General features: G+C 41.4%; 1 protein-coding gene across 3 annotated transcripts in view; it reads left to right on the plus strand.

Annotated features, from left to right (window-relative positions):
- bicral (BRD4 interacting chromatin remodeling complex associated protein like) overlaps positions 1–24,827 on the plus strand; it is a 68,342-nt gene that overhangs the window by 9,888 nt on the left and 33,627 nt on the right. For all 3 annotated transcript variants that reach the window (XM_041176039.1, XM_041176045.1, XM_041176053.1), the window contains exons 2-3: positions 19,872–19,917; positions 24,658–24,706. In XM_041176039.1, the coding sequence (XP_041031973.1) occupies positions 19,877–19,917; positions 24,658–24,706 (90 nt within the window). In that variant the 5' untranslated portion in view covers positions 19,872–19,876. The remainder of the gene's footprint in view (positions 1–19,871; positions 19,918–24,657; positions 24,707–24,827) is intronic.

Here is a 24,827-nt window from a genome sequence, read left to right on the forward strand (position 1 = left end):
TAATCTTTCTCTAAACATTGGCAGAATGACTCTTAAGTGCCATAGGACACAACCTTGATCTACACTTGGATCATTTGTGTGTGTGAAATACGCCTGCAATTTCTCATCATCACACTCTTTAGGCTGGCCGTTCACGACATAATTTTGCATTTTACTGAACTGCACATCCTTGCAAGTTTCTTCACTATTTTTCTCTGATAGACATTGGCATGTCATTTGTGTATGTAAAGTAATTCACAGGTAACTCAGCGTGTAGAAATGAATCTGTCTTCATGGGAAGATCATCTACACTTGCATGATCTACTGACTTACAATCTTTAGTGTCATACTGATGGGCCATCAAAATCATTAGCCATCTCTGAATTTGTGCTGCTGCTAAGGGTGGTACTCCATTCTTTGAGCTAAACATGATCGTAAGGGCTTGGTGGTCACTTAACAAAGTGAACTTCCTACCATACAAGTATTTGTGGAATTTAGTAACACTATATGATTGCAAATGTCTCTTTCTCAACTTGAGTAATTTTGCTCTGACTTCATTAACATATGTGAAACATACGCCACAGGCTTCTCCACACCGTCTTCCATTATGTGAGATAACATCACACCTTGATCTCCTGAACCATTCACAAAACATCCAGCCATCACCTGTGTATTCAGCAGGGTTGTGGAACAAACCATTAGACTCATTCACTGAGGAGAGAACTCGTTTGGCCATAATCTAATCACTTCTAAGCAATGAACCTGGAATCAACTTGCTATGATCATGTTTGGATAACTGGTCAGTTTGCAAAGGGAGGTCATGTGATGAACCAATTGACCCTCTGTGTTTAAGAAACTACTTTTCTCCAGCCTCAGTCAGAAGAAGGAGACAGTCTGAGTATTGAGACCAGGAAGGCCCTGATTGGGCACTCTCCCTCTCCCTCTCTCCGTCTCTCTCTCTCTCTCTAGCTATCCCGCAAGCTTGATTCCTGCCTGTTGTTTGACCAGCCACACGTCGTGGGCAGCATCTTCAAAAATCAATCCAGCATCTGCAGACTCCAGAAGAAAAGAGAGAAATCTTCTGTCAACGTCTTTAAATCATCTTGATGCAGAATCTGGAAAGATCATCAAACCCAGTCTGAAACCATTTAAGTCATCAATCTACAAGATCTGTGTACAATTCACTTTTTTTTCACTCTTGACCATTTAACTTGCCCTTCCATGTTGTAATTTACTTGTGTGTGTGTGTGAACTCTTGAATGCACATGTGAGTGAGAACTGGAGACTTTTTATTTTGATTGAGCCTTAAAGTACAATAAATACTATTCCTCTTTCTTTTAAAAACTTACACACAGCCAGGTTTTCTTGCGTCATTTACAGTCACAGCACTTAAACAGGTAGACTCACTGAATTGGCAAGCAAATTCTTAGAGAAAAAAAAAACACCTGTTGTGGTTAATCGAGGAGTGGAAGGAGGGAAGCCAGTCTACCACTTCTCATCTGACCGTAACACTTTTGTGTGTATGAATGGTAAGCAGTCCCTTGTTCTTGCCTGTTAATTCTAATCTCAAATATGCATTTGACAAATTTACCTTATTGAAAACCTTGCTATTGGCTAAGTTAGAAAACAAATTTTCACTGATAGGTAGTGGGTAAGTATAATTCCTGATCACCTTATTTACCATTTTCTTATAATCTCCACAATTGTGGAGATCTGTTTTTTGTACTACCACAATGGGTGTGGCCCATTCACCACTCCTCTCAATTGCCCTAGTTCTTTCTGATCTATCCAGGTGTTTACTTACTCTTTCTAAAACACTGGGTCTAGCTTTGCAAAATGTCGGCTGTACATTATCCTCTATCTTGACTTCGGTTTTGTGATACCTAACTTTACCTTTTGGTCCTCCTCGCTCAAAGACCACTTTGTGCTCTCTTAGCACTTCCTTAATAGTAGATGTACTCTTACTGATCCCTACTATAAGTAACCCAGCCCAATTTATCCCTCTTTTCTTAAGCCAATTCCTTCCCATCAGTGAGACTTTGTTCCCTTCTACTATTACCAATGGCAAGTAATAGGATGCATCATTGTATTCAACCCTAACACTAACATCACCTAACACCGGAATACTGTTATTGGACTATCTAATCAGTTTCACATCAGTTTTGTTTACGGGAATTTGACTTAAGGATGTCTTGTGCTCTCTCTGAGATAACGGATACCTGCTGTAACTATCAACAATGAAAACAAGTTGTGAATCTCTGACTCGTTCTTACTGTAGACGCTAGAATTATATCTTCAACCCTTTTAATCTCAGCTACATGTGCTGTTTTTCTTGCTCTCTTGAGAAGAACTCTTGATTTTCCTGCTTGATTACACCAACTTCTGTTTCCATGTCAATCATATTTACATTTGAGGACTTCCAAACTCCTAAACAAGCTTTAGATCTCCCACAACCTCGACGTGGTGCGTGGCTGCAACTTGGCACTTTACTGCAACCTGGAGTATTACTGTTTCTTCCTGTATGCCGTCTGAATGTGACTGACTTTCCCGCAGGCATAGCACTTTGACTGGAAAGGGGCCATTTAAATGGTTGCTGACTACCACAGCAACAGCATCTAAATTTCTGACTCTGAACTTGGCTGTTGTGGTCTGGATCCACTGAAATCTGGTGGACTTCCCCTACCAGTTCAGGAAAAGAACTTCCATGCAACCTGCAACTATCTCTTTCTGCCATTTCTATGCTATGGCCTCATCACAGGTCTCCTTTCATGTTAGCTTATTGCCTTTGCTCAAAAGGTTGGCTTGGATCTTATTGTTTTTTAGGTATCCTATGAACATCTCTCAGATTTATTTCTAAGTTCGCTCCATACCCACAGTGATGAGAAACTCTTTACTTCAATAATGTAATCTGCAAAGGTCTCATTTGGCAACTGCTTCCATTCAATGAACGCAACTCTCAGTGCAGTGTCAACCTTAGTCGTGTCATAATATGAGTCCAGAATCTCTCTAATTTCGGAATAGTCCATACTACTAGAGTCTTGAGTAGCTGGCTCCATCATGATGAGGAAAACACTTACTTTATCCTCATCTCTTATTTTATTCACTTTTAGCTAATTGTGTAACCTTAATTTGTAATTACACCAGTCCTCTTTGTTAGGGTTGAATTCCCCCAATATTCCCATTATTCTCAAACATGCCTTCAGTGCCATTTTTTCAATTACATAATGTGCTAACTCACTGTGTACCTGAATATGCTGTGCATGCAGAGCAATCTCAAAGTTCCTCAAATTCATATGAGTTCCAGAGTGTGTTATAATGCTCTTCAGTCCTTATTTTCTATTACTTTTAACTCTTCCTGCACTACCTTGTATCCCTTGGTGTCATTGATATCTAGAAATCTATCGACCTCATCTTTGAACATAATCAATGACTGATCCTCTACAATCCTCTGGGGTAGAGAGTTCCAAAGATTCACTACCTTCTGAAGAAATTCCTCCTCACCTCGGTCCTAAATTATTCTAATACTCCCCCACCCTTGCCCTCCAACCAGGGGTAGCATCTTTCCTGCATCTACCCTGTGGAGCCCTGTAAAAAAAAAAACATTTATTTCTTCAATGAGATCACTTCTCATTCTTCTAAACTCTAGGCAATACTGGCCCAGCCTCTTGAATCTTCCCTCATAGGACAATATCGTCACCCCTGGGATTAGTCTGGTGAACCTTCATTGCACTCTCTCTATGGCCAATATATCTTTCCTTGGGTAAGGAGATCAAAACTTCACACAGTACTCCAGGTGTGGTTTCATTAAGGCTTTAGCAACTGCAGCAAGATCCTTGCTCCTGCACTCAAATCCTATTGCAATAAACACTAATATACCATTTGCCTTAATTGTTTGTTGCACCTGCTTGTTAGCTTTCAGTGACTTATGAACAAGAATACCTGGGTCTCTTCGGACATCACTTCCCAAGCTCTCCCCATTTAGGAAGTACTGCGCATTTCTGTTTTTCCTATGGGTAACTTCACATTTTTCCACATTATATTCCATCTACCATGCTCTTGCATACTCTACTCACTTAGTCTGTCTTAAATCTCCTTGAAGCCTCTTTGCATCCCCCTCACAACTCACATTCTCACCAAGTTTTGTGTCATCAGCAAATTTGGAAATATTACATTTTGTCCCCACATCCAGAACATCGATATAGATTGTGAATAGTTGGGGCCCAAGCACTGATCCTTCCGGCACTCCACTCGTCACAGCCTGCCAACCTGAGAATGATCCATTTATCTCTACTCTGTTTTCTGTCTGTTAACCAATCTTCAATCCATGCCAGTATATTTCCCCTAATCCCATGAGCTCTAATTTTGCTTACTAACCTCCTGGGCAAAATTTTTCCATTGGCGACCTGGGGGCGGGGACCGCTCGCCGATGCAAAAATGACATGGGATGACGGGCGGAACCCCCGACATCATCCCACCCCATTTAAATATTCAGGAAGGTGGGGGGACAGCGTGATCAGCTGCCCACCCACCGACCTGTCAATGTCCAATTGAGGTCATTGACAGGCTAATTAAACCAATTGAAGGCCCTGCCTATCCAACCTTAAGGTTGGTGGGCAGGCTAGGAGCCCTGGCAGGCTTCTGAAAAAACATGAAACTTCATCCACTGGCAGGATGAGGTTTCATGTTGGTTTTAAAAAACTTTAATAAAAGTTTTTGTGATAGTTAGTAACATGTCCCATCTCATGTGACACTGTTAATTTTTCTATTTTTGGAGTTCAAAAAAACTTTCAGCGATCTCCCTGAGGCAGCACTTTGCCTCAGGGAGATGTGTGCTCTTTCGCATTTGGGGAATCCCCCCCCCCACCCCCCCCACCCCCCCACCGCCTGCCTGCACAGGAAACGCATAGTGCTTCCCGGCAGACGTCACGCTGGACGGGCCTTAATTGGCCCACCCACTTAAAATGGTGGCGGAGCCCGTTTTGGCGGCAGTTATTGGCTGCCTGCCCACTGCCGAGTTGGTCGGGCCCGCCCGTCAAGGGCAAAATTCTGCCCCCGTGTGTGGGAACTTATTGAAAGCCTTCTAAAAATCTAAATACACCACACCCACTGGTTCTCCCTTGTATTCTGCTAGTAACATCCTCAAATAAACTCCAACAGGTTTTTTAAACATGATTTCCCTTTCACAAATCCATGTTGACTCTGCTTGATCTCACCATTATTTTCTAAATGCCCAGTTATCACATCTTTAAAATAGATTCTAGCATTTTCCTTACTATAATGTTTGGCCAACAGGTCTGTACTTCCCTGTAGTTTTCTCTCTCCCTCCTTTCTTAAGTAGTGGGGTTACATTTACTACCTTCCAATCTTCAGGCACCATTCCAGAATCTATAGAATTATGAAAGATGATCACTAATGCATTCACTATCTCTACAGCCACCTCTTTAAACACTCTGGGATGTTGATCATCAGGTCCAGAGGATTTATCAACTTTCAGTCCTGTTAATTTCTCCAGCACTACATTTTTTTACTCACAATTTCTTTCAGATCCTCAATCTCACAAGTCCCTTGGCTCCCCAATATTTCAGGGAGTTTTTTTTGTAGAAAACCATCATGCGTTACATTCCAGGAATTCGTCGTCCTCATCATTCGTGCTAATTAGGTTTACCCAGTTTATATGTAGATTGAAGTCCCCTACGATTACTGTATTACCTTTGTTACATGCACCTCTAATTTCTTGATTCATACCATGCCCTACATTATCACTACTTTTTGGTGATCTATAAACAGCTCCTATCAAAGTTTGCTGTCCCTTGCTGTTTCTTAGCTCCACCCAAACTGATTATTACATCTTGATCTTCTGATCTAAGATCCTCTCTGACTAGTGTACTGATCCCATCCTTTATTAGCAGTGTGACCCACCTTCTTTTCCTTTTTGCCTATCCTCCTAAACGCCAAATACACTTGAACTTTCAGTTCCCAGCCTTGGTCACCCTACAGCCACGTTTCGTACTGGCAATTAGTTCAAACCTGTTTATTTCTATTGGTGCTGTCGATTCATCTACCTTGCTGCGAATGCTGTGTGCATTCAGGTGGATTACCTTTAATTCTGATTTATTAATTTTGCAATCTCTAGCCTTAACTGCTGATGCACTCTTATGTTTGACTGCTCTGTCCCTTCCTGACACACCTTGATTACCATTTACCTTATTACTACCCTGCTCCCTTACCTTCTCTTCTCTCTTTAGTTTATCATACCTTCCCTCATCCCCCACTATTTAGTTTAAAGCTCTCACTACTGCCCTAGTTATATGACTCACCAGAACACTGGTCCCAACACAGTTGAGATGAAGACTGTCCCAACTGTACAGCTCCCACTTTCCCCTCCTAATGCCTGTGCCCCAGGAATCGAAATCCATTTCTCCCACATTAATCTTTAAGCCATGCATTTAACTCTAATCTTATTTACCCTATACCAATTTGCTCATAGCTCAGGAAATAATCCAGAGATTATTACCCTTGAGGTTCTGGTTTTTAGTTTAGTCCCAGCTGCGCATACTCCCTAAGCAGAACCTCCTTCTTAGTCCTGCCTGTTGTTGGTACCAACAGAGACCATGACCACTGGATCTTCCCGCCTTCTCCCACTGCAAGTTTCTCTCCAGCCCCGAGCAGATCTTCCGAACCCTAGCAGCAGGCAGGCAACACAGCCTTCTGGACTCTTGCTCTTAGCTGCAGAGAACTGTTTCTATCCCCCTCACTATACTGTCCTCTACTACCACTACATTCCTGTTAGTTCCACCCGCTTGAGTGGCTTCCTGTTCCATGGTGCCACGGTCAGTTTGCTCATCCACCCTGCAGTCCCCACTCTCATCTGTAAAGCTGTAAGCACATTGAAACTGATGGAGAATTGCAAGGACTGAGGCTCCTCCACTTCTACCTTCTTGACCCCCTCACCTGCCTCACTTGCAGTCACACCCTGCTGTCCCTGACCACTGACCAAATGAGAAGACTCTATCCGAAAAGATGTGACCACCTCCTGGAATAAAGGTACCTTTTCCTCAACCTGATGTGTCACAGTGTCTGCAGCTCGGCCTCCAGCTCGATGATTCCTCAAGCCGCAGACACTTACTGCAGATATATTTGCTCTCGGTCACACTGGCATCCAGGCACTCTCGCTTTCTATGATTCAGCACATCACCTGCCCTGGCATCCTAATGTATCTTAATTTTTTAACTACTTAATCATTTTCTTAATTAATTTTGAATTAACTTATTGCCTCTTCTCTTAAATGCAGTACCTTTGGAATTCTGAGAGTGCTCTGTCTTTTTAATGCATCGATAGTGAGACTGCCTTCTCCATTGCTATCATATTTCTGGCATTAAATCTGGTGACTCGGTAAACCACATCCATGGCAGCTTGTTTGACATTATTCAAGGAGGTGGTCACTGATAAAGGTGATCACTGCATAAAGCCATCAAATGTACTATCTCCTATGTATTTTCTGAACTCTGTTTCTTGAATTTAGAAGCTGTAAATGATAATATCTTTGGTAGAACTAGCCTACACAGCTAAAATCCTGGAGCTCCCTCCCTAACAGCACTGTAAGTGCACCTGCACCACATGGACTGCAGCAGTTTAAAAAGGTCACAATTAGGGATGGGCAATAAATGCTGGCCTTGCCAGCCACACTCATCCCAAGAAGGAATAAAAAATGTGATGAACAGTTGCATCTGCCAGTGATTTGATACACGTTGTATAAGATGTTTCTTGTTTTGGTGTTTCTTGTTGAAGATTTCCCATTTTTATTTGGGACAAAACATTTTGATCATTCCATTTTATTAGGCTATGGTAGCATTATGACTATATCACTGGGCTAGTAATCCAGAGATCAAGACTAATGATCTGGAGACACAAGTTCAAATCCTATCACAGTAGCTGGAGAATTTAAGTTCAGTCAATCAAGTAAATCTGCACTAAAAGCTAGCACCAGTAAAAGTGATCATGGTCATAAAACCCCCATCAGATTCACTAATATCTTTTAGGGAAGGAATTCTGCTTTTCTTATCTAGTCTGGCCTGCAGGTGACTCTAAACCCATATTGATTGACTCTTAACTGCTGTCTGAAATACCCTAGCAAGCCTGTCAATTGTAGGGATGGGCAATTAATGCTGACCTTACCAGCAAAACCAATACCCCTTGAATAAATAAAAAAAAATTCTCTTTAATTGGAATTAGAACATTACTCCCATATAACTCAAAATATTACATAGGAAATTAAATACAACATATACGATTAAATCTATTCTCAGTTTTGAGGTCAACAACATTTCATAACACATAGCATGAAATCATATTTCTGAGATATGATAATTGCTCACCATACCGATTTCTAAACATGATTAATTGTTAACTTTTTAATCATTAGCAAATAAAATTGCAAATGAATTCAAAATCAAATTAATTCAAAAACAAGATCTAAGGAGTTACTTCTTGATTTCACAGCTTTGCTGTTGCTGGGTTCAATTTGGGCTTAAACAATGAAATTACTTTACTAAATGTTTTATTACATTTACAACAACCTTACTTACATAGTTTGTGAGACTCCTGAACCCATCTAAATCATCTTAAATTCTCTTTGTATTCTACCATTGAAATAAGTCATATTATGCACTGGAACATCACATACGAAGGTAAACATATTTGCAAAGTAACTACATTTTTTGTCATAATGATTACATATTTATTTAAGAAATTTTCACCAGTTTATAATCACCAATGATTTCCCATGGCAAGCCAAAGGATACACTGATGTGTGTCACTTCGAGAAAATGCACACCATATGCTAGACACAATAAGATGCATGAAATGCTTCCTAAATGACACTGTATATACACATGTTTTCAGTGTCCAACTAGATAAGCTCAGGTTTCAGGAACTCAGTGCCTAACTTAAAATTTTGGGTGCTTCTCAATAAAGATAAAGGCAATTAAAAAAATACAAAGGACAGTGAGGCCAACAGAAATTTTAGCTTCCGAGGGTGAATTACTGATGCAGCATGTACCAAACTAGAAAGGTGACACTAGCTGTATTGCACAAAGATCTGTTATTTTTATTTGCTCCAGAGGTAGTGCTTGACCTGTCTTAGCCAGTTATAACAAACCCAGTTAAAAAAAATATACAGTTTACTCCAAATATATGTAAGCAAAGGGTATTGTGTGTACTTTCTGTATTTTTTTCTAGTAACACTTAACCTGCTGCATTTTGTTGATAACATCTATAAAATAGCATATGCACTAACTCAACATGACTGCAGAAACATAATACAGAAAAGATAAATCTGGAATAATACATCAAACTAGTCCATGACAGTAGGACAAGAGGCACAAATTCAAATCAAAATTAGACAAATTTAGGACTGATGTTATCAGTTGGTCAAAAAAAAAGTGGTCAGTGTAGGGAACTCCTGTGTAGGGCATTGAAGACACGAACTCTGGAATAATTAAGAAACAGTTAGCTGCTGCGATGGAAGGACTGCAGGATCTTTCAGGATAGACTAGCCAAATGACTGAGATTGTCATGGGACAATATCTGTGCAGGTTGCATGGAAGTGATCCTGGTATGAAACAAGTCTGGTGCATGGAAACAAATCATAGGCAACACATCTAAACTGAGTTGTGGTGGGTGGGGACATGAGGTGCTGATAGTTTCCATGGGGACTCATCTAGCCCATTTTCTATTCAGGAAAATTCAGGAATTTTCTAGTCAGTAGGTTTGTAGCTTAAGTTGCTCCTGCATCTTGTGGATTACTTCAAAAATCTTGTTCCTTGGATGAGCCACAACCTGAGATGGATCCAGCATCTTTCCTATTGTCCACACACAGAGAACTGCATTCTTGTACATTGCAGGTTGAAGGAGAGGTTTAGGAGAAGAGAAAAATGACAATAAGGAGAGATGTTACATATCTTAGCAAGTCGCATTTGATAAGCTGGATACCAAGTGGCCTCGAAGCAATGCCTTTTAGATGTTGCAGATTGATCCGATGGTTTCAGTAACCACCCCTACCCCCACCCCTCCAAACTTCCTCTTTAGAAAAACAAATCTGAACAGGGCTTTAAACCAGCCTCTGCTGGTGCTGAATCCCTCTGTGGATCTTATGGTTTACATCCTAGGGTCTTAAAAGATGTGGCTGCAGAGATATTGGATGCATTGGTTGTAATCTTTCAAAACTCCCTAGGTCCTGTAAAGATCCCAGTAGATTGAAAAACCTGATTCAAGGAAGGAGGAAACGGAAAGCAGGAAACTGTAGGCCAGTTAGCTAATATCTGTGCGAATATCATTGGGAAAATACTGGAATCCATTATGAAGGATGTGGTAGTACGACATTTAGAAAATCTTAGGCAGAATTTTTAGCTCGGCTTAAGTGCATGCCTGATGCGATCGGACGAGCGTCCCGATGTCATCCTGTGTGATATTTCAGTCGGTGGGCGAGTGCAAATGTCAGAAGCATGCCCGCCGACAATTAAGAGGCCAGTTAAGGTAATTAAAGATTTTTTGTGGTCAGTCCAACCTTACGGTTAGCGGATGGGCAAATTGACCACGTGGACATTGCATTTTTCATGAAACCTCATCCAAGGGCGGGATGAGGTTTCTGTTATTAAATGAAAGAAAAAGAAAAATCTGTGGACAGCATTTTTATCATGTATATTTTCAGGTGACTGAGTGTGATGCTTGCACATTTTTTGCCGATTTTAAAAACTTCATTTAATGCTTTTCAAGGCTTCAGCTCCCTGAGGCCCGCACTGATGTCAGTGCCCGCCCCCTTCCCACCCCCACCCTGGCAGCGCTGAGCTTCTCAGCGCGCGTTTCACGCTGGATGGCTGTTAATTGGTCTGTTCCCTGGCCAATCCCAAACCCGCTGATTGTGCCCACCAACCTAAAAATTCTGCTCCATAATAAAATCAGTGTCAGCAAGGCTTTATGGAAGGGAAATCATGTTTGACAAATTTATTAGCAGGTAGCAGAAAATTGGGATAGATGGGCCATTTTCAGCTTGGCAAGCTAACTATTGGAGCGCTGTAGGGATCAGTGCAGGGGTCTCAACTATTTACAATCTATATTAATGACGTGCATGAAGGGACAGAGTGTATTGTAGCCAAATTTTCTGCTGGTACAAAAATTAATGGGAAGCAATTTGTGAGGAGGACACAAAGAATTTGCAAAGTGATATAGATAGGTTAAGTGAGTGGGCAAAAATGTGGCAGATGGAATGTAATGAAGGAAAATGTGAGGTTATCCATCTTGGTAGGAAAAATAGAAAGGCAGAATATTATTTAAATAGAGGGAGACTGCAGAATGCTGTGGTACAGAGGGATCTGGGTGTCCTTGTATGTAAATCACAACAAGTTAACATGCAGGTACAGCAAGAAATTAGGAAGGCAATTGGAATGTTGGCCTTTATTGCAAGGGGAATGGAATATAAATGCAGGGAAGTTTTGTTGCTGTTGTACACGGCATTGGTGAAACTACACATAGAGTACTGCGTACAGTTTTGGCCTCCTTGTTTGCAGTGGAAGCAGTTCAGAGAACATTCTAGGATGAAGGAGTTGACTTATGTGGAAAGATTGAGCAGGTTGGTACTATATTGGAGTTTAGAAGAATGAGTGGTAATCTTATTGAGTATATATGATTCTGAGGGGGCTTGACAGGTTAGATGCTGAGAGATGCTTCCTCTCGTGGGGGAATCCAGAACTAGAGGGCATAGTTTCTTAATAAAGGGTCTCGTACTTAAGATGGACATGAGTGGTGGAACCTTGTGCCCTACCCTGTAGTGATTTTGGTGGTGGGGGGCATTTATTCGGGTGGGAGGTGGGGAGTCCACCACCTTCCCGCTTTCACCTTATTTAAGTTCCTGGTGGTAAGGCTGTGCATGTCCTTCTAGCCCTACCGCCAAATGAGGCCCTTAAGTGGGAAACTAATGGCCATTTAAGGGCTTCATCCTGCTTTTAAAAAAAATTCTTTGATGGGATGTGGGTGTTGTCAGCAAGGCCAGTATTTGTTGCTCACCCTTGAATTAATGGCTTGCTAGGCCATTTCAGAGGGCAGTTAAGAGTCAATCATATTGCTGTGGCTCTGGAGTCATACGTAGGCCAGACCAGGTTAGGATGGTAGATTTCCTCCTTTAAAGGAAATTAGTGAATCAGATGGGTTTTACGACAATGGATGATACTTGTTATGGTCAGCATTACTGAGACTAGCTTTATATTCCATATTTATTAATTGAATTTAAATTCCACCAGCTGCCATGGTGGGATTTGTACCCGTGTCCCCAGACGTTAGCCTAGATCTCTGGATTACTAGTCCAGTGACATTACCACTACGCCATCATCTCTGCAACTGCTACCACTGGTATTAACTCAGGGACAGTTGACCAATGAGGAGCACAATAAGCATACCCTGGCATGTTTGCTTGCGGGCTCCCAGGAAGGGGGTCCCTCATTCAAAGACACTCAGTACCTGATCAGGGACCTGACATTGGGAAGCTGGTGGGTGGGGGAGGGATTTGCTGAAAATCACCCCCTGCTATTGCTGCCTATTCCCTCTCTTGCGAACTCCTTGACCCTCTTCCTGCCATCACTCACCTATGCCCAGGACCCTCCTTGATCCGAGGCCTCGGGAGGGGCTGCTAAGTACAGAAGAGCTGCTGGGCTCTGATTGGCCGTCACCACTTGGCAGACAGGGCTTGCAAACCCCCCCCCACCCACCCTAAACCCCCAAAGTCCTTGATCCTGGGGGAAGGTCAAGCCACTGGCTTGTTAAATGCTTGATAGGCAAAAGATATGGTGGACCTTGCCTGAAAGAGGTGATACGGGGTTCTCGCTGTTCTGCAGCCAGCAGCTGAGATCCCTGTTGTCTCCACAAGATTCCACCCGAGGAATTTTTTCTTTCAGAGAGTTGTTAATCTTTGGATTCTCTTCCACAGAGACCAGTGGATGCTGGGCAATATATTCAAAGCAGAGGTGGGCAGATTTTTGACCTACAAGGGAGTGGTGGGTTATGGGGGGGCAGGCAGGAAAGGGGAATTGAGATCACAATCAGATCAGCATGATCTTATTGTATGGCAGAGCAGGCCCTGCTCCCGCTCCTATTTGTTACATTGCTATGTTCTTATGTGTAAACAGAGATGTGAGAGTAGCTTTTCCAGAATTCCACCCTTGAATAAAGAATCAAAAAAACTAATGCAGTTTAATGAAAATAGTTTGGATTCAGGCCCACATGGTCATATACCAGATATATTATGCTTATAAAATAAATAGGACAGTTAGGTGCAAGTTCAAGAGTTCCACGAAGATTATTGAGAGTCTGCTTAATCATAATTGACAAGGTACATTTTCCTCAAGAAGCATAAATGCTATGTAAAGCAGGGTAATCAAAAGTAATTGTCTGTGAAGTGCTTTGTGATATCCTGAGAAATTGAAAGGCGTTATGTAAATGCAGCTTCATTCTTTCCAAGTTTCGAGGACCATATCCAATGTTGTACATTTTCAATTTGTTAGCAAAATCTTTTAAATGGCAGAGAAAGTTGTGCTTAGGTTGTCCCAGATCTATTAAGCTACAAAAATTATTTCTGATCCATTTCTAGATTTGTAGATTTTCATCCTAACCCACAAGACACCAGATGCTTTGCTGCAGAAAACACTTGTTCTCAGCTAAATCACAACCCAGATCTCCAATAGTGTCATTATTTGTCAGAATGAGTATTGGCAGGTTTTAAGCAGACTCAAATGGAAATGCACTTTTTGTACATAGTTTCTTGAGGCCACTTAATTAGCAGAACTTCAAATGATGAGACTAGGAAGCACACTTATGTGCAATTTAAAAACTGCATATGAGGTATTTGGCAGGTGACAAAGGAGAATTTTTTTAATGTTCTGGAGAGTCTTAAGAAGCTTCTCAATCTATTAACCTTCTGTAAAGGTTGAAGAAATAGGGGATCAAGAAGAGACATGCAAAGATGAACAGAAAGGGAACCCAACATGCAGATATGAAACTACAGGTTTGTGACTGAACACCCAACACCATCTCAATTTCAGCAGACATTAAATTGGTTAGATGTTGCATGAGGTGGCGGCTGCCCATAAAGCATTGTGTCCATCTCCGTTGGTTAGCACTGTGTTATGTTTGCAAGGAGGTGGAGCCAAGTTAACAACATTGTTGTGCTATGACAACTCTGCATCAAACTCTCCTCTGACCAGACCCTGAGAAGATGATTCCACATAGTTCACTGTGCCAAGCCTTGCAAAGTGATTGGTGCCATCTTGATGAGAATGTCCAATCAAGAGACCCTAGTTCTGCATATTCTTGCATGTTTTCTTTCATGCAGTGCCACTGAAAGCTTAATGTCCGGTCTGTCGTCCCAGTTTCCTTTGAGAAGAAGAGCCTCCAGATGTATTAATTGCCTGCCAAGCTAAATTACGTTCCCTTTGTATTTGCAGGTACCAGTGTGTAGGCACAGAGTGACCTGGCTGGCATCCTCCTGTAATAGCCAAGGACCTTAATAATGTTGATTTTCATGCCGCCATTTGGGAAGCCATAGAAAAGTTAATGCACTTTCAGTAAATGCACTGTTATAGGTCCTTGGACAAAGGATTTTACATGCTGTTATAACCATATATTTGCATTAATGGCCATTTCAGCTTTTTTCAAGGTCTCTAGAGGAACCACTATATAAAGGTTTTTAGACTTTTGCTGCATCTATATTTGCTGCAACACCAGGGGGAGCTCATAGAGTTATGGAGCTATTTACAGTGCAGAAGGAGGCCATTCAGCCCATTGAGTTCATGCTTGCTCCCTGCAGAGCAATCTAGTCAGTCCCACTCCCTTGCTTGGTCCCTGCAAGTTTATTTCCTTTAAGTGCCCATCCAATTTCCTTTTGAAATCATTGATTCTTTTCACAACTGCCATCCTCGTGGACAGTGAGTTCCAGGTCATTACCATTTGCAGCGTAAAATATTTCTTCTTCACATTCCCTGTGTATCTCTTGCTCAAAATCTTAAATCTTGTGTCCCCTAGCCCTTGTACTATCAACTAATGGGAAAAGTTTTTCCTTGTCTACCTTATCTAAGCCTGTCATAATCTTACACACTTCTATCAAATCTCCCCATTATCTCCTTTACTCCAAGGAGAACAACCCCAGTCTTTCCACCCTAACTTTGTATTTAAATGCCCCTCCCTCCCGCTGCCCCCCAATCCCACCCTTGAGACCATTCTGGTAAATCTCCTCTACACCCTCCCAATGACATTCCCATCTTTCCTAAATTGTGGTGGCCAGAACTGGGTGCAGCACTCTAGTTGGGGCCTAACCAAAGATTTATATAGATTCAGCATGCTTTCCCTGCTTTTACTTGATGCCCATATTTATGAAGCCCAAGATCCCATATGCTTTGCTGACCATTATCTCAATATGTCCTGTCACCTTAAAAGATCAATACACTTGCATCCCCAGGTGCATCTGCTCTTGCACAAACTTTATAATTGTGCCATTAAGTCTATATTACCTCTCCCTATCCTATCTGCCAAAATGCCTCACCTCACACTTCTCTGCATTAAATTGTACCTTCCATTTGTCTGCCCATTCTGCTGAGCCTATCGACGTTGCAGACAGTTCGTGTGATCCTCACAGTTTGCCACTCCTCAGTTGGTATCATTGGTAAATTTTGAAATTTTACTCCATATTTCAAGATCCAAATCATTTGTATATAGCAAAAGAAGCAGTGATCCTAGCACTGACTCTTGAGGAAAACCATTGTCTTCCACCCTCCAGTCCAAAAATGAACCATCTACCACGACTCACTGCTTTCTGTCCTTAAGCCATTTTTTTATTTTATCCAATTGCACACTGACCTTCCTATTTTTTTAAGCCTCAGTTTTGTTCACCAGCCTTTTATGTGGTACCTTGTCAAATGCTTTCTTAAAATCCATGTAGACAATATCCACTGCATTCCCTTCACCAACCTTCTCTGTTACTTCATCAAAAAGTTCAATTAGATTAGTCAGGCACAATCTGCCTTTTACAAATCCATGCTGGCTTTCCTTAATTTCTCGAACCTCTCCAAGTACCTGTTGATTTTTTTCCCTGATTATTGTTTCCCAAACCATTGCCACCACTGATGTTCGACTAACTGACCTCTGCTGCTTGGACTGGCCTTGCACCCCTTCTTGAGTAAGGATTTGCCAATTCTCTAGCGTCTTCCCCATATCTAGGGAAGCTTGACAAATTAAGGCAAGCCATTCCACCCTCACTTCCTTTAGCAACCTGGGATTTTTTAAATTCTTTCTGGGATGTTGGCAAGACCAGCATTGGTTGCCCATCCCTAATTGCCCTTGAGCTGAGTGGCTTGCTCAGCCATTTCAGAGGGCATTTAAGAGTCAACCACATTACTGTGGGTCTGGAGTCACATGTAGGCCAGACCAGATAAGGACAGCAGATTTCCTTCTCTAACGGGTATTAGTGAACCAGATAGTGTCATGGTTCTTATTACTGACTACTAGCTCTTAATTGCAGATTTATTAATTGAATTCAAATTCCACCAGCTACCACGATGGGATTTGAGCCCATGTACCCCAGAGCATTAGCTTGGGCCTCTGGATCACTATTGCAGTGACATTAACACTACACCACCATTTCCCTCCTTAACCAGGTGACTTATCTACCCGAAGCATTGCCAGCATTTCCAGTACCTCCTCCCTTTCAATTTTCACACTATTCATTGCCTCCACTTTCTCCGCTTCTACCAATATTTTGTCAGATTCCTATTCCTTAGTAAACACAGATACAAAGAACACATTGGCCAGAATTTTCCCGTCAGCGATTTGGGGGCAGGGCCCACTCGCCGACGGAAAATGATGTGGGATGACGGGAGGAACCCCTGATCTCATCCTGGTCCCTTTAAATTTTCAGGAAGGCGGGCGGGCAGCGAAATCAGCTGTCCGCCCGCCGACCTGTCAATGGCCAATTGAGGCCATTGACAGGGTAATTAAAGTAATTAAAGGCCCTGTCCATCCAACCTTAAGGCTGGCGGGCAGGCCAGGAGCCCTAGGGGGCTTCTGATAATACAAGAAACCTCATCCATTGGCAGGATGAGGATTCATGTTCCTTTTTAAAAACTTTAATAAATGTAATTGATGTTTATTAACATGTCCCATCTTGAGTGACATTGTCACATGAGGAGGACATGTTAGTAATATTTTTATTTCTCTATTTTTTAACTTTTGTGCACCGTCAGTAATCTCCCTGAAACAGCACTTTGTCTCAGGGAGCAGTGCGGTCTTTCGAGTGCATGCGCGAAAGAGCGCACTTTGACAGCTGGGGATTCCCTCCCCCACCCCCTGCACAGGAAGTGCATGTTTACTATTTACATGCTGGTAGAAGATTTTTGGGTTCCCTTTTTTGTTGACTGTCAGTCTATTCTCACACACCTTCTTTGCCGGCCTTATTTTCCTCTTCACCTCCCCTCGCAACTTATTGTATTTGACCTGGTTTTCACTTGAAGAATTCACCTGATATGCATCATGCATCCTTTTTTGTTTCATCATAATCTCTATTACTCTCATCATCCAAGGAACCCTGCTTTTGGCTCCCTTACCTTTCACCCTTGTTGGAATGTACCTAGCCTGTAACTGAAGCATCTCTTCCTTAAAGATCACCCATTGTTCCATTACCATTTTTCCTGTCAATCTTTACCCTGGCTACCCACACTTGTGCCGATGCAGTCAGTGGCGTAATAGTCAGTGATATCCTGCCAGGCTGGATTAGGGAATTGGTTCCCAAAATCTTTAAAGATAAAATAAAAAGTGAACGTGGCATGATTGGAGAAGTAAGAGTGCAGTGAAATTGCTTTTAAAAATAAATAATAAAGTAAGGAAGATTTTTAAAAATAAATAACAAATGAATCTTAGAACTAATCCAGATCAATCTTTGAGCTTGTACTTGCAAAGGCGAATCTCAGCCTTTCAATGTATAACCTTTGAAGGATTTGGCAAAAATTTAAAAAAAGTTAATTTAAAAAATTACAAAAGGCAACCAGGCCACCACTGTTGGGGGGGTGGTGGTGAAGCCTCTCGATAGAATGAACTTTTGTTGTGCCCCTACCCAGGTAGGTAGGGAGGGCCTTAGACCTACCAGGAGTGCTGTCACCCTAGTCTACTGTTGGGTGGCTGCCTCCAGGCAGTCAATCTTCCCCTAATGGCATCAAACATGGAAGGCTGACTGAAAAATCCCAGACAGCCTGCTTTTAACAAAGCTCTGAATTAACTTAATTGCCTGTCTACCTTGTGGGTGTGGGCAATCTTTCCAGGCCCCAGATCCATGTCAGTCAAAATGACCGACATTAGGAACAGGGCTGGGAAGCTGGCATGCTGGCTGGCCTCATAATATTCGGGCCTGTTCTGCCCCCCGTTCCCAGTGTTGTGGGGCCCAAAAATTCAACCTAATGGGGAGGATCTTCTGGCCGGCAAGCGAGGGGCGGGGCCTGCTTGCCGACACGTAAAATGATACAGGATGACGTCGGGTGGGACTCCCGATGTCACCCCGCGTCACTTGCATTTTCAGTTCGGCAGGGACGCAGCCAAGTCAGCTGGGCGCCCACCAACCTGTCAACGGCTTATTGAGGCCATTTAAAAAGTAATCAAGCCCATTAATGGACCTGCCCGTCCAACTTTAGGGTTGGCGGGCAGGCCGGGAGCCCTGGCGGGCTTAAGAAAAAGCATGAAACCTCATTCGCGGGCGGGATGAGGTTTCATGAAGGTTTTTAAATATTTAATAAAGGTTTCAGTAAAAGTGATGGACATGACCTAACTTGTGTGACAGTGTCACATGAGGGGACATGTCAGGGAAATGTTGCTATCATTTGCCGATCTCCCTGAGGCAGCACTTAGCCTCTGGGCCTTAATTAGCCTGCCATGTAAAATGGCGGCGTGCCCCCAATTGGGGACCCCGATCAGAGGCACGCCTGCCTGCGCCTGGTCCTGCACTTCAGACCCCCCACCCCCCAATGTGGGGGGAAATTTTCCCCAATGTTTTTACAGCTTGGAATTCTTTTAGGAATAAATAATTCTGTATAAATCCCATCACCTGCTGTCTGCTATTGGAAGCTCTTTGTAAGACGTTGAGTAAGACTGTGGCCCGATTTAAGCATGTAACTAAGGGAGCCTCAGCAAATACAGTTTACTATACCTGGTTGGTCATTAAGCCAATCAGTTTTCCTATTATATGGTAATTCTTACATTTTATCTGGTTATTTAAATCATGTTTGTAAAAAGCAAATTATTTTCCTATCATAACAACACAAATTATTTGATGATTTTCTATAGCTGTTACATATTGCGACTACAACTATAAACAACACAAGCTAGTTCAGCATTGGTTCGGTATTCTAACATACAGCACACCATTTGTACGTTTAACAAAAGTGTTATGCATAAATTCAGTCATTTTCAAGGATGGGCTGGGGATGTTTTGATAGCCTCTACTCCACTTTCCTACCCAATTCCCCTATCCCTTGATTTACTGAGATTAGAAACCTATCTATCCAAGTATACTTGACGATGGTGCATCCACAGCCCTCTGGAGTTGAGAATTCCAAAGATTCACAATCCTCTGAGTCAACTCACCTGATAGTAGAAGCCTTGAATTGAAAAGCTAGATATAAACAGTATCATACAGTTTCAAAGAAAATTATTAACCCTAGAAATTGCTCATCCTGTGGAAGCCCTAATAGCAGGGTTCATGTTCAGCCAATGTGGTTTGCTCATATATGGTAGTGCAAAATTCTGAATTATAATTTTGTAATAGCTAGTTGAAAGCAAAAAGTGTTATTCTAATCTTGCGTCTTTTCCAGTTGTCATGGATGATGACGATGACCGTGATCTGCGAGATGTTATTGGGTAAGTGTTCTCTTTATAAAATTATATATAAATTAATTTTCAAATTGATTTGAATATTGTGTCAGCTTGGCCTAGAAACCACTGCAGCAATTGAACATATAACCTAGGCTGACACTTCAGTGCAATACTGATGGAGTGCTTAATGTTGAAGGTGGCATCTGTTGGATAATATGGTGAACTGAAAATTAATCTAGTTGTTTAGACGGGTGTTAAAGATTCCATAGAACTGTTCTAGGGAGATGTTTTCTTTCTCCTGAGTTTCTAGCCAACATTCCCTACTCAATAAACACCACCAAAAAACAGAATATTTAATTATTCATTCATTCATTCATTCCTTTACTGTTTGTGAGTCCTGATTGAAAGTAATTTGCCTGCTGCTTTGTTGTGTAAAAACAGTGGCTGAACATAGCTGTGAATGTTTCAAGACCCCTTTAGGACATGAAAGATGCTAGATAAATAAGTTCTTTCCAGAACAGTACTGGAGCAGCATTATAAAAATGAGTAAGTAAATTTCTCACGCCTGATCTTACAAGACACCCTCTCAGCACTTTTAAAACCTTTTTAATAAAAAATGGCCACAAAGCTACTGAACCACCAGTGTGGAGGAGGGGTAAGGTGGGTTGTGACTGGAATTCCAGTCAGTGTCTGGTCATTGGCCTTAATTGGCCTTTTAATTATCTTAAGAAGCTACCTGCTGCTTGTGGGCGGGTAGCCATTCCGTTCCTGATCCGACATGAGGGAAACAGCTCAAGGGCGCGATGGTGTTGACCAACTGATGTGGGCTGGTGGCCCCAAATTATGTGCCAATCTGCCTCTGTTCCCGCCTGCATGTTGGGGCAAAAATCCTGCCCCCCGCCCTGCCTGCTTTTTCTATGCCTTAGGAGGCATTTAAATGATGGAGTGGGGCTTAAGTTTCAATTCAATTAGGCCAGCCATCCCTGCTATTAAAGCAGATTTGCCTGGGCTGTGGATGAGTGCAGCCCCAAATTCCCTCAACTTGCTAAATTATTTTTTGATTTTTTTTTAGAATAGCTTCTGGCATTGAAGGAACACCTACGAATCAATATCCTACCCCAACAACCCCTCGGTTCCAGTAGAGTTAAAATTCTTTGCCTTGGTTGAGGAAAATGAACAAATGTTACAACCAAGGAAATAATGGTTTTATAGAACACAAGAAATGGAGGATCCCTAGGTCTTGATGTCAAATGTATTTGAAAGGAACATTTTGCTTATGGTTTTTTCCATCAGGATTTTGGTTCACTTCTACAGTATGTCAAGAATGCTTTGATTGAAGAGTCCCTACAAAATAAGTAATATAACTTGTTTTTTTAAGGCAGATGGTTAACAGAAAAATGACTACCATGGAGACGAAAGGTGCAATGCGTTGTTTGCTAAATTTGGGCAAATACCTTTTATCTTCACATGATTTAACTTTATATTTAACTAGAGCTATTTTTCTTAAAGAAATTCAGGCAAAAAGAATAGCTTTTAAAGAAAACAGTTATTTAGGAGAAAAATAATTAAACAACATACTTGAACAACAATAAAAAACACTTTCTGACTCCCCAAAATGCATACCATTTTGGAAATCACGCTGACTAAAGATTGATAAAGAGGAGGTACCAGCTCTACTTAAAGTAGATAGACTTGCACGTCCAGATAGGATGCATCCTGGGTTGCTGACGGAAGTAAGGTTGGGAATTAAGGAGGTACTGATCATAATCTTCTAATCCTCTTTAGATATGGGGGTGCTGCCAGAGGACTGGAGAATTGCAGATGTTACACCCTTGTTCAAAAAGGGCTGTAAGATTAAGCCCAGCAATTACAGACCAGTCAGTTTAACCTCAATGGTGGGGAAGCTTTTAGAAATGATAATCAGGTCAAAATTACCAGTTGCTTGGGCCAATATGGATTAATGAAAGAAAGCCAACACAGATCTGTTAAAGGCAAATTGAGTTTAACTTACATGATTGAGTTATTTGGTGAGGTTACAGAGAGGGTTGATGTGGGGAGTGTGATTGATGTCGTGTATATGGACTTTCAAAAAGTGTTTGATAAAATACCTCAAGGCTTGTCAGTAAAGTTGAAACCCATGGAATAAAAAGGAACAACATGAATATGAAATCGGGTAAAGAACAGGAAACAGTGTAGTGGTGAATGGTTGTTTTTTGGACTGAAGGAATGTATACAGTGGAGTTCCCCAGGGGTCTACTAAGATCACTGTTTTTCATGATATATTTTAATAGTTTGGACTTGGGTGTACAATTTCAGGGTGCAATTTCAAAATTTTCATATGAAACCATTTTTGGAAGTGTAATGAACAGTGAGTGCATTGATAAACTTCAAGAGGACATGAGCTGGTGAAATGGGTGGACAGATAAAATTTAATGCAGAGATGTGCAATGGGATACATTTTGGTTGGGAGAAAGAGGAGAGGCAATATAAAATACAGGGTACAATTCTAAATGGAGTGCAGGAACAGAGAAACCCATGGGTATATATACACAAATCATTGAAGGTGATAGGGCAGTTTGAGGAAATGGTTAAAAAAACATAGTGGATCCTGGACTTTATAACTACCGGGTATAAAGTACAAAAGCAAGGAAGTTATGATGAGCCTTTCTAAAACACTGGCTTGGACACAACTGGAGCATTGTGTCCTTTTCTGGACACTGGACCTTAGGGAGGAGTGAAGGCCTTAGAGAGGGTGCAGAAAGATTTAATAGAATGGTTTCAGGGATGAAGGACTTCAGTTACATGGATAGATTGGTGAAACTGGTGCTGTTCTGATTGGAGAAAAGAAGGTTGAGAGGAGTTTTGATTAGAGATCCTCGAAAATGAAGAGGTGCCTAGACAGAGTAGTTAGGGTGAAACTTGCCATTGGTGGAAGTCGCGGGAAACTGAGGACACTGATTTAAGGTGAATGGCAAAGGAACCAGTGGTGACACGAGGAAAAACATTTTTACACAGTGACTGGTTAGGATCTGGAACGTACTGCATAAGTGTGATGGGGCAAATTCAATCTCAGTTTTCGAAAGGATATTGGATAATTATCTGAAGAGACAAGATTTGCAGGGCTACGGGGAAAAGACGGTGGTGTGGGACTAGCTGAGTTGCTCTTGCAGAGAGCTGGCATGGACATGGCAGACTGAATGACCGCCTTTTGTGCTGTACTGATTGTAATGATCCTTTCTGTAACTTTTTCTGTGAATCTTTCTCTACTTGTGTCTAGTTTATTTCTTTAATTCTGTAATTCTTTTTGCGTCCTATTCCCACTCTCACATCTTTAATTCTTTTCTGTGTGTTTCGGACCTTTGTTTCTTGGAACCTTGATTACAGTAGATTAGTATGCCATTACACCATGTCACAATAAGGGTTTGTTCTCTCCAAATTCCCCAGTGCATTCCTGATTTCTGAATCTTAAGGGTGGGGTTGGGGGTAGAGTTGTTCAGTCGAGGTGAGACATTTTCCGTAAAAAGGTAGGGAACACTGGAGGGCATCCCAATTTTGTTGTTCCAAACTTATAGTGGCTAATTATACAATACCATAAACAAAGGCATGTAACTGGTATACTATCGTGTCTTCATGGCCTTCATCACTGGTGTATGGTATGGGAAGATTTTTTAAAAGTACTGAAAAACAAAATTAAACTTTGTATATTTTGCCTTTTGTTTTCTTCTCTTTAAAGTTTCTTTCAATGCAATTCCTAGAGTAGTATCCTGAATATTCAGAGAATTGTAGGATAAAATTTAGACTTCACTGTGCCACATTTTTGGCTTGTTTGAGCTAGACCTCCATTCAATTCCAGTATAAATACATCCATTTTGCAATGAAATCCAAACAATCATTTTGGCCTCCTTTCCTGAGGCAAGATTTTGGTCCTGATACGGAGAATTGAATTGAGGCAGGTGGGTGTGTAAATTTGCATTGCTGGACAATTTGCCGGCATCATCCTACCCCTAGGCCATTTTCCTGGAGGCTGGATTGGAGGCAGAACTGCTATCTGTCCGCAAGTGATGGATAGCCAATTGAGTTAATTAAAAGGTAGTGACAGACTGCAGCTCGTTCCATACTGGAGGGCCTCCTATTGGCTCTCCAGTTTCGAAAGCTTGCCTGTCATTCTTAATTGGACACCTAGCTTGCCATTTGGCCACTAGTTGGACAATCTTGGCAAAATTGCTGTTGGATTGCTATGCGTGACATAGTGAAGTTCGGGACCTGTATTTGACCCCAATGTCAGGGTCCCGACCTAAACATGGAATCCTGCTGCTTATCTCAAAAGTAGTCAAAGTGATAATTTTTGTTTACTGTAGCTACAGAAATAGTCACACTACGGTCTGGTTCAAAAATTTCAGAATTCCTATTAGCACTTCTATGATAAGACTTGACTCTTATGTGATGTAGGTTTATTGGGCCACTTATGCAGAAAATTTTACTTTAAATTGGTCATCCATTTCAGAGCAAAAATAAGATACTAGACTTAGATCTGCATTAGTAACAGGTTAAACATTTCATTTCCTGTTTTGATATTGTATGTGCATTGTGTAGTTGGTAGTTGTGTACAGTCTGTTCTACAGTCGATTTGAAAAAAATCTTCTAGTCAGATTTATATTTTTTTGTAAAGTAAGCATCAACTTTTTCTCATCCTGGAAACTTCGTAATTTGCAATGTAATTAAGCAACTCGTAAATTGTTCAAAGAATTAATATGGTTTCATTGGTTACTTTTTTTATTTTTATAGCGATGTACAGGCATTGAATGATTTTCTTCATGGACCTGGTAGTCAAGAAGTAAGTATTTTTAAGTTTACCGCTATGAATCTTAATGCTTCTAAATTAACAATTAATACGTCCATCGACATTTTATTGATTTCTTTGTCAAGTAGCCTTACATTAAGTGTATCTAGCATAA

Source organism: Carcharodon carcharias, chromosome 2 (genome assembly GCF_017639515.1).
Source record: "Carcharodon carcharias isolate sCarCar2 chromosome 2, sCarCar2.pri, whole genome shotgun sequence".
Lineage (NCBI taxonomy): Eukaryota > Metazoa > Chordata > Chondrichthyes > Lamniformes > Lamnidae > Carcharodon > Carcharodon carcharias.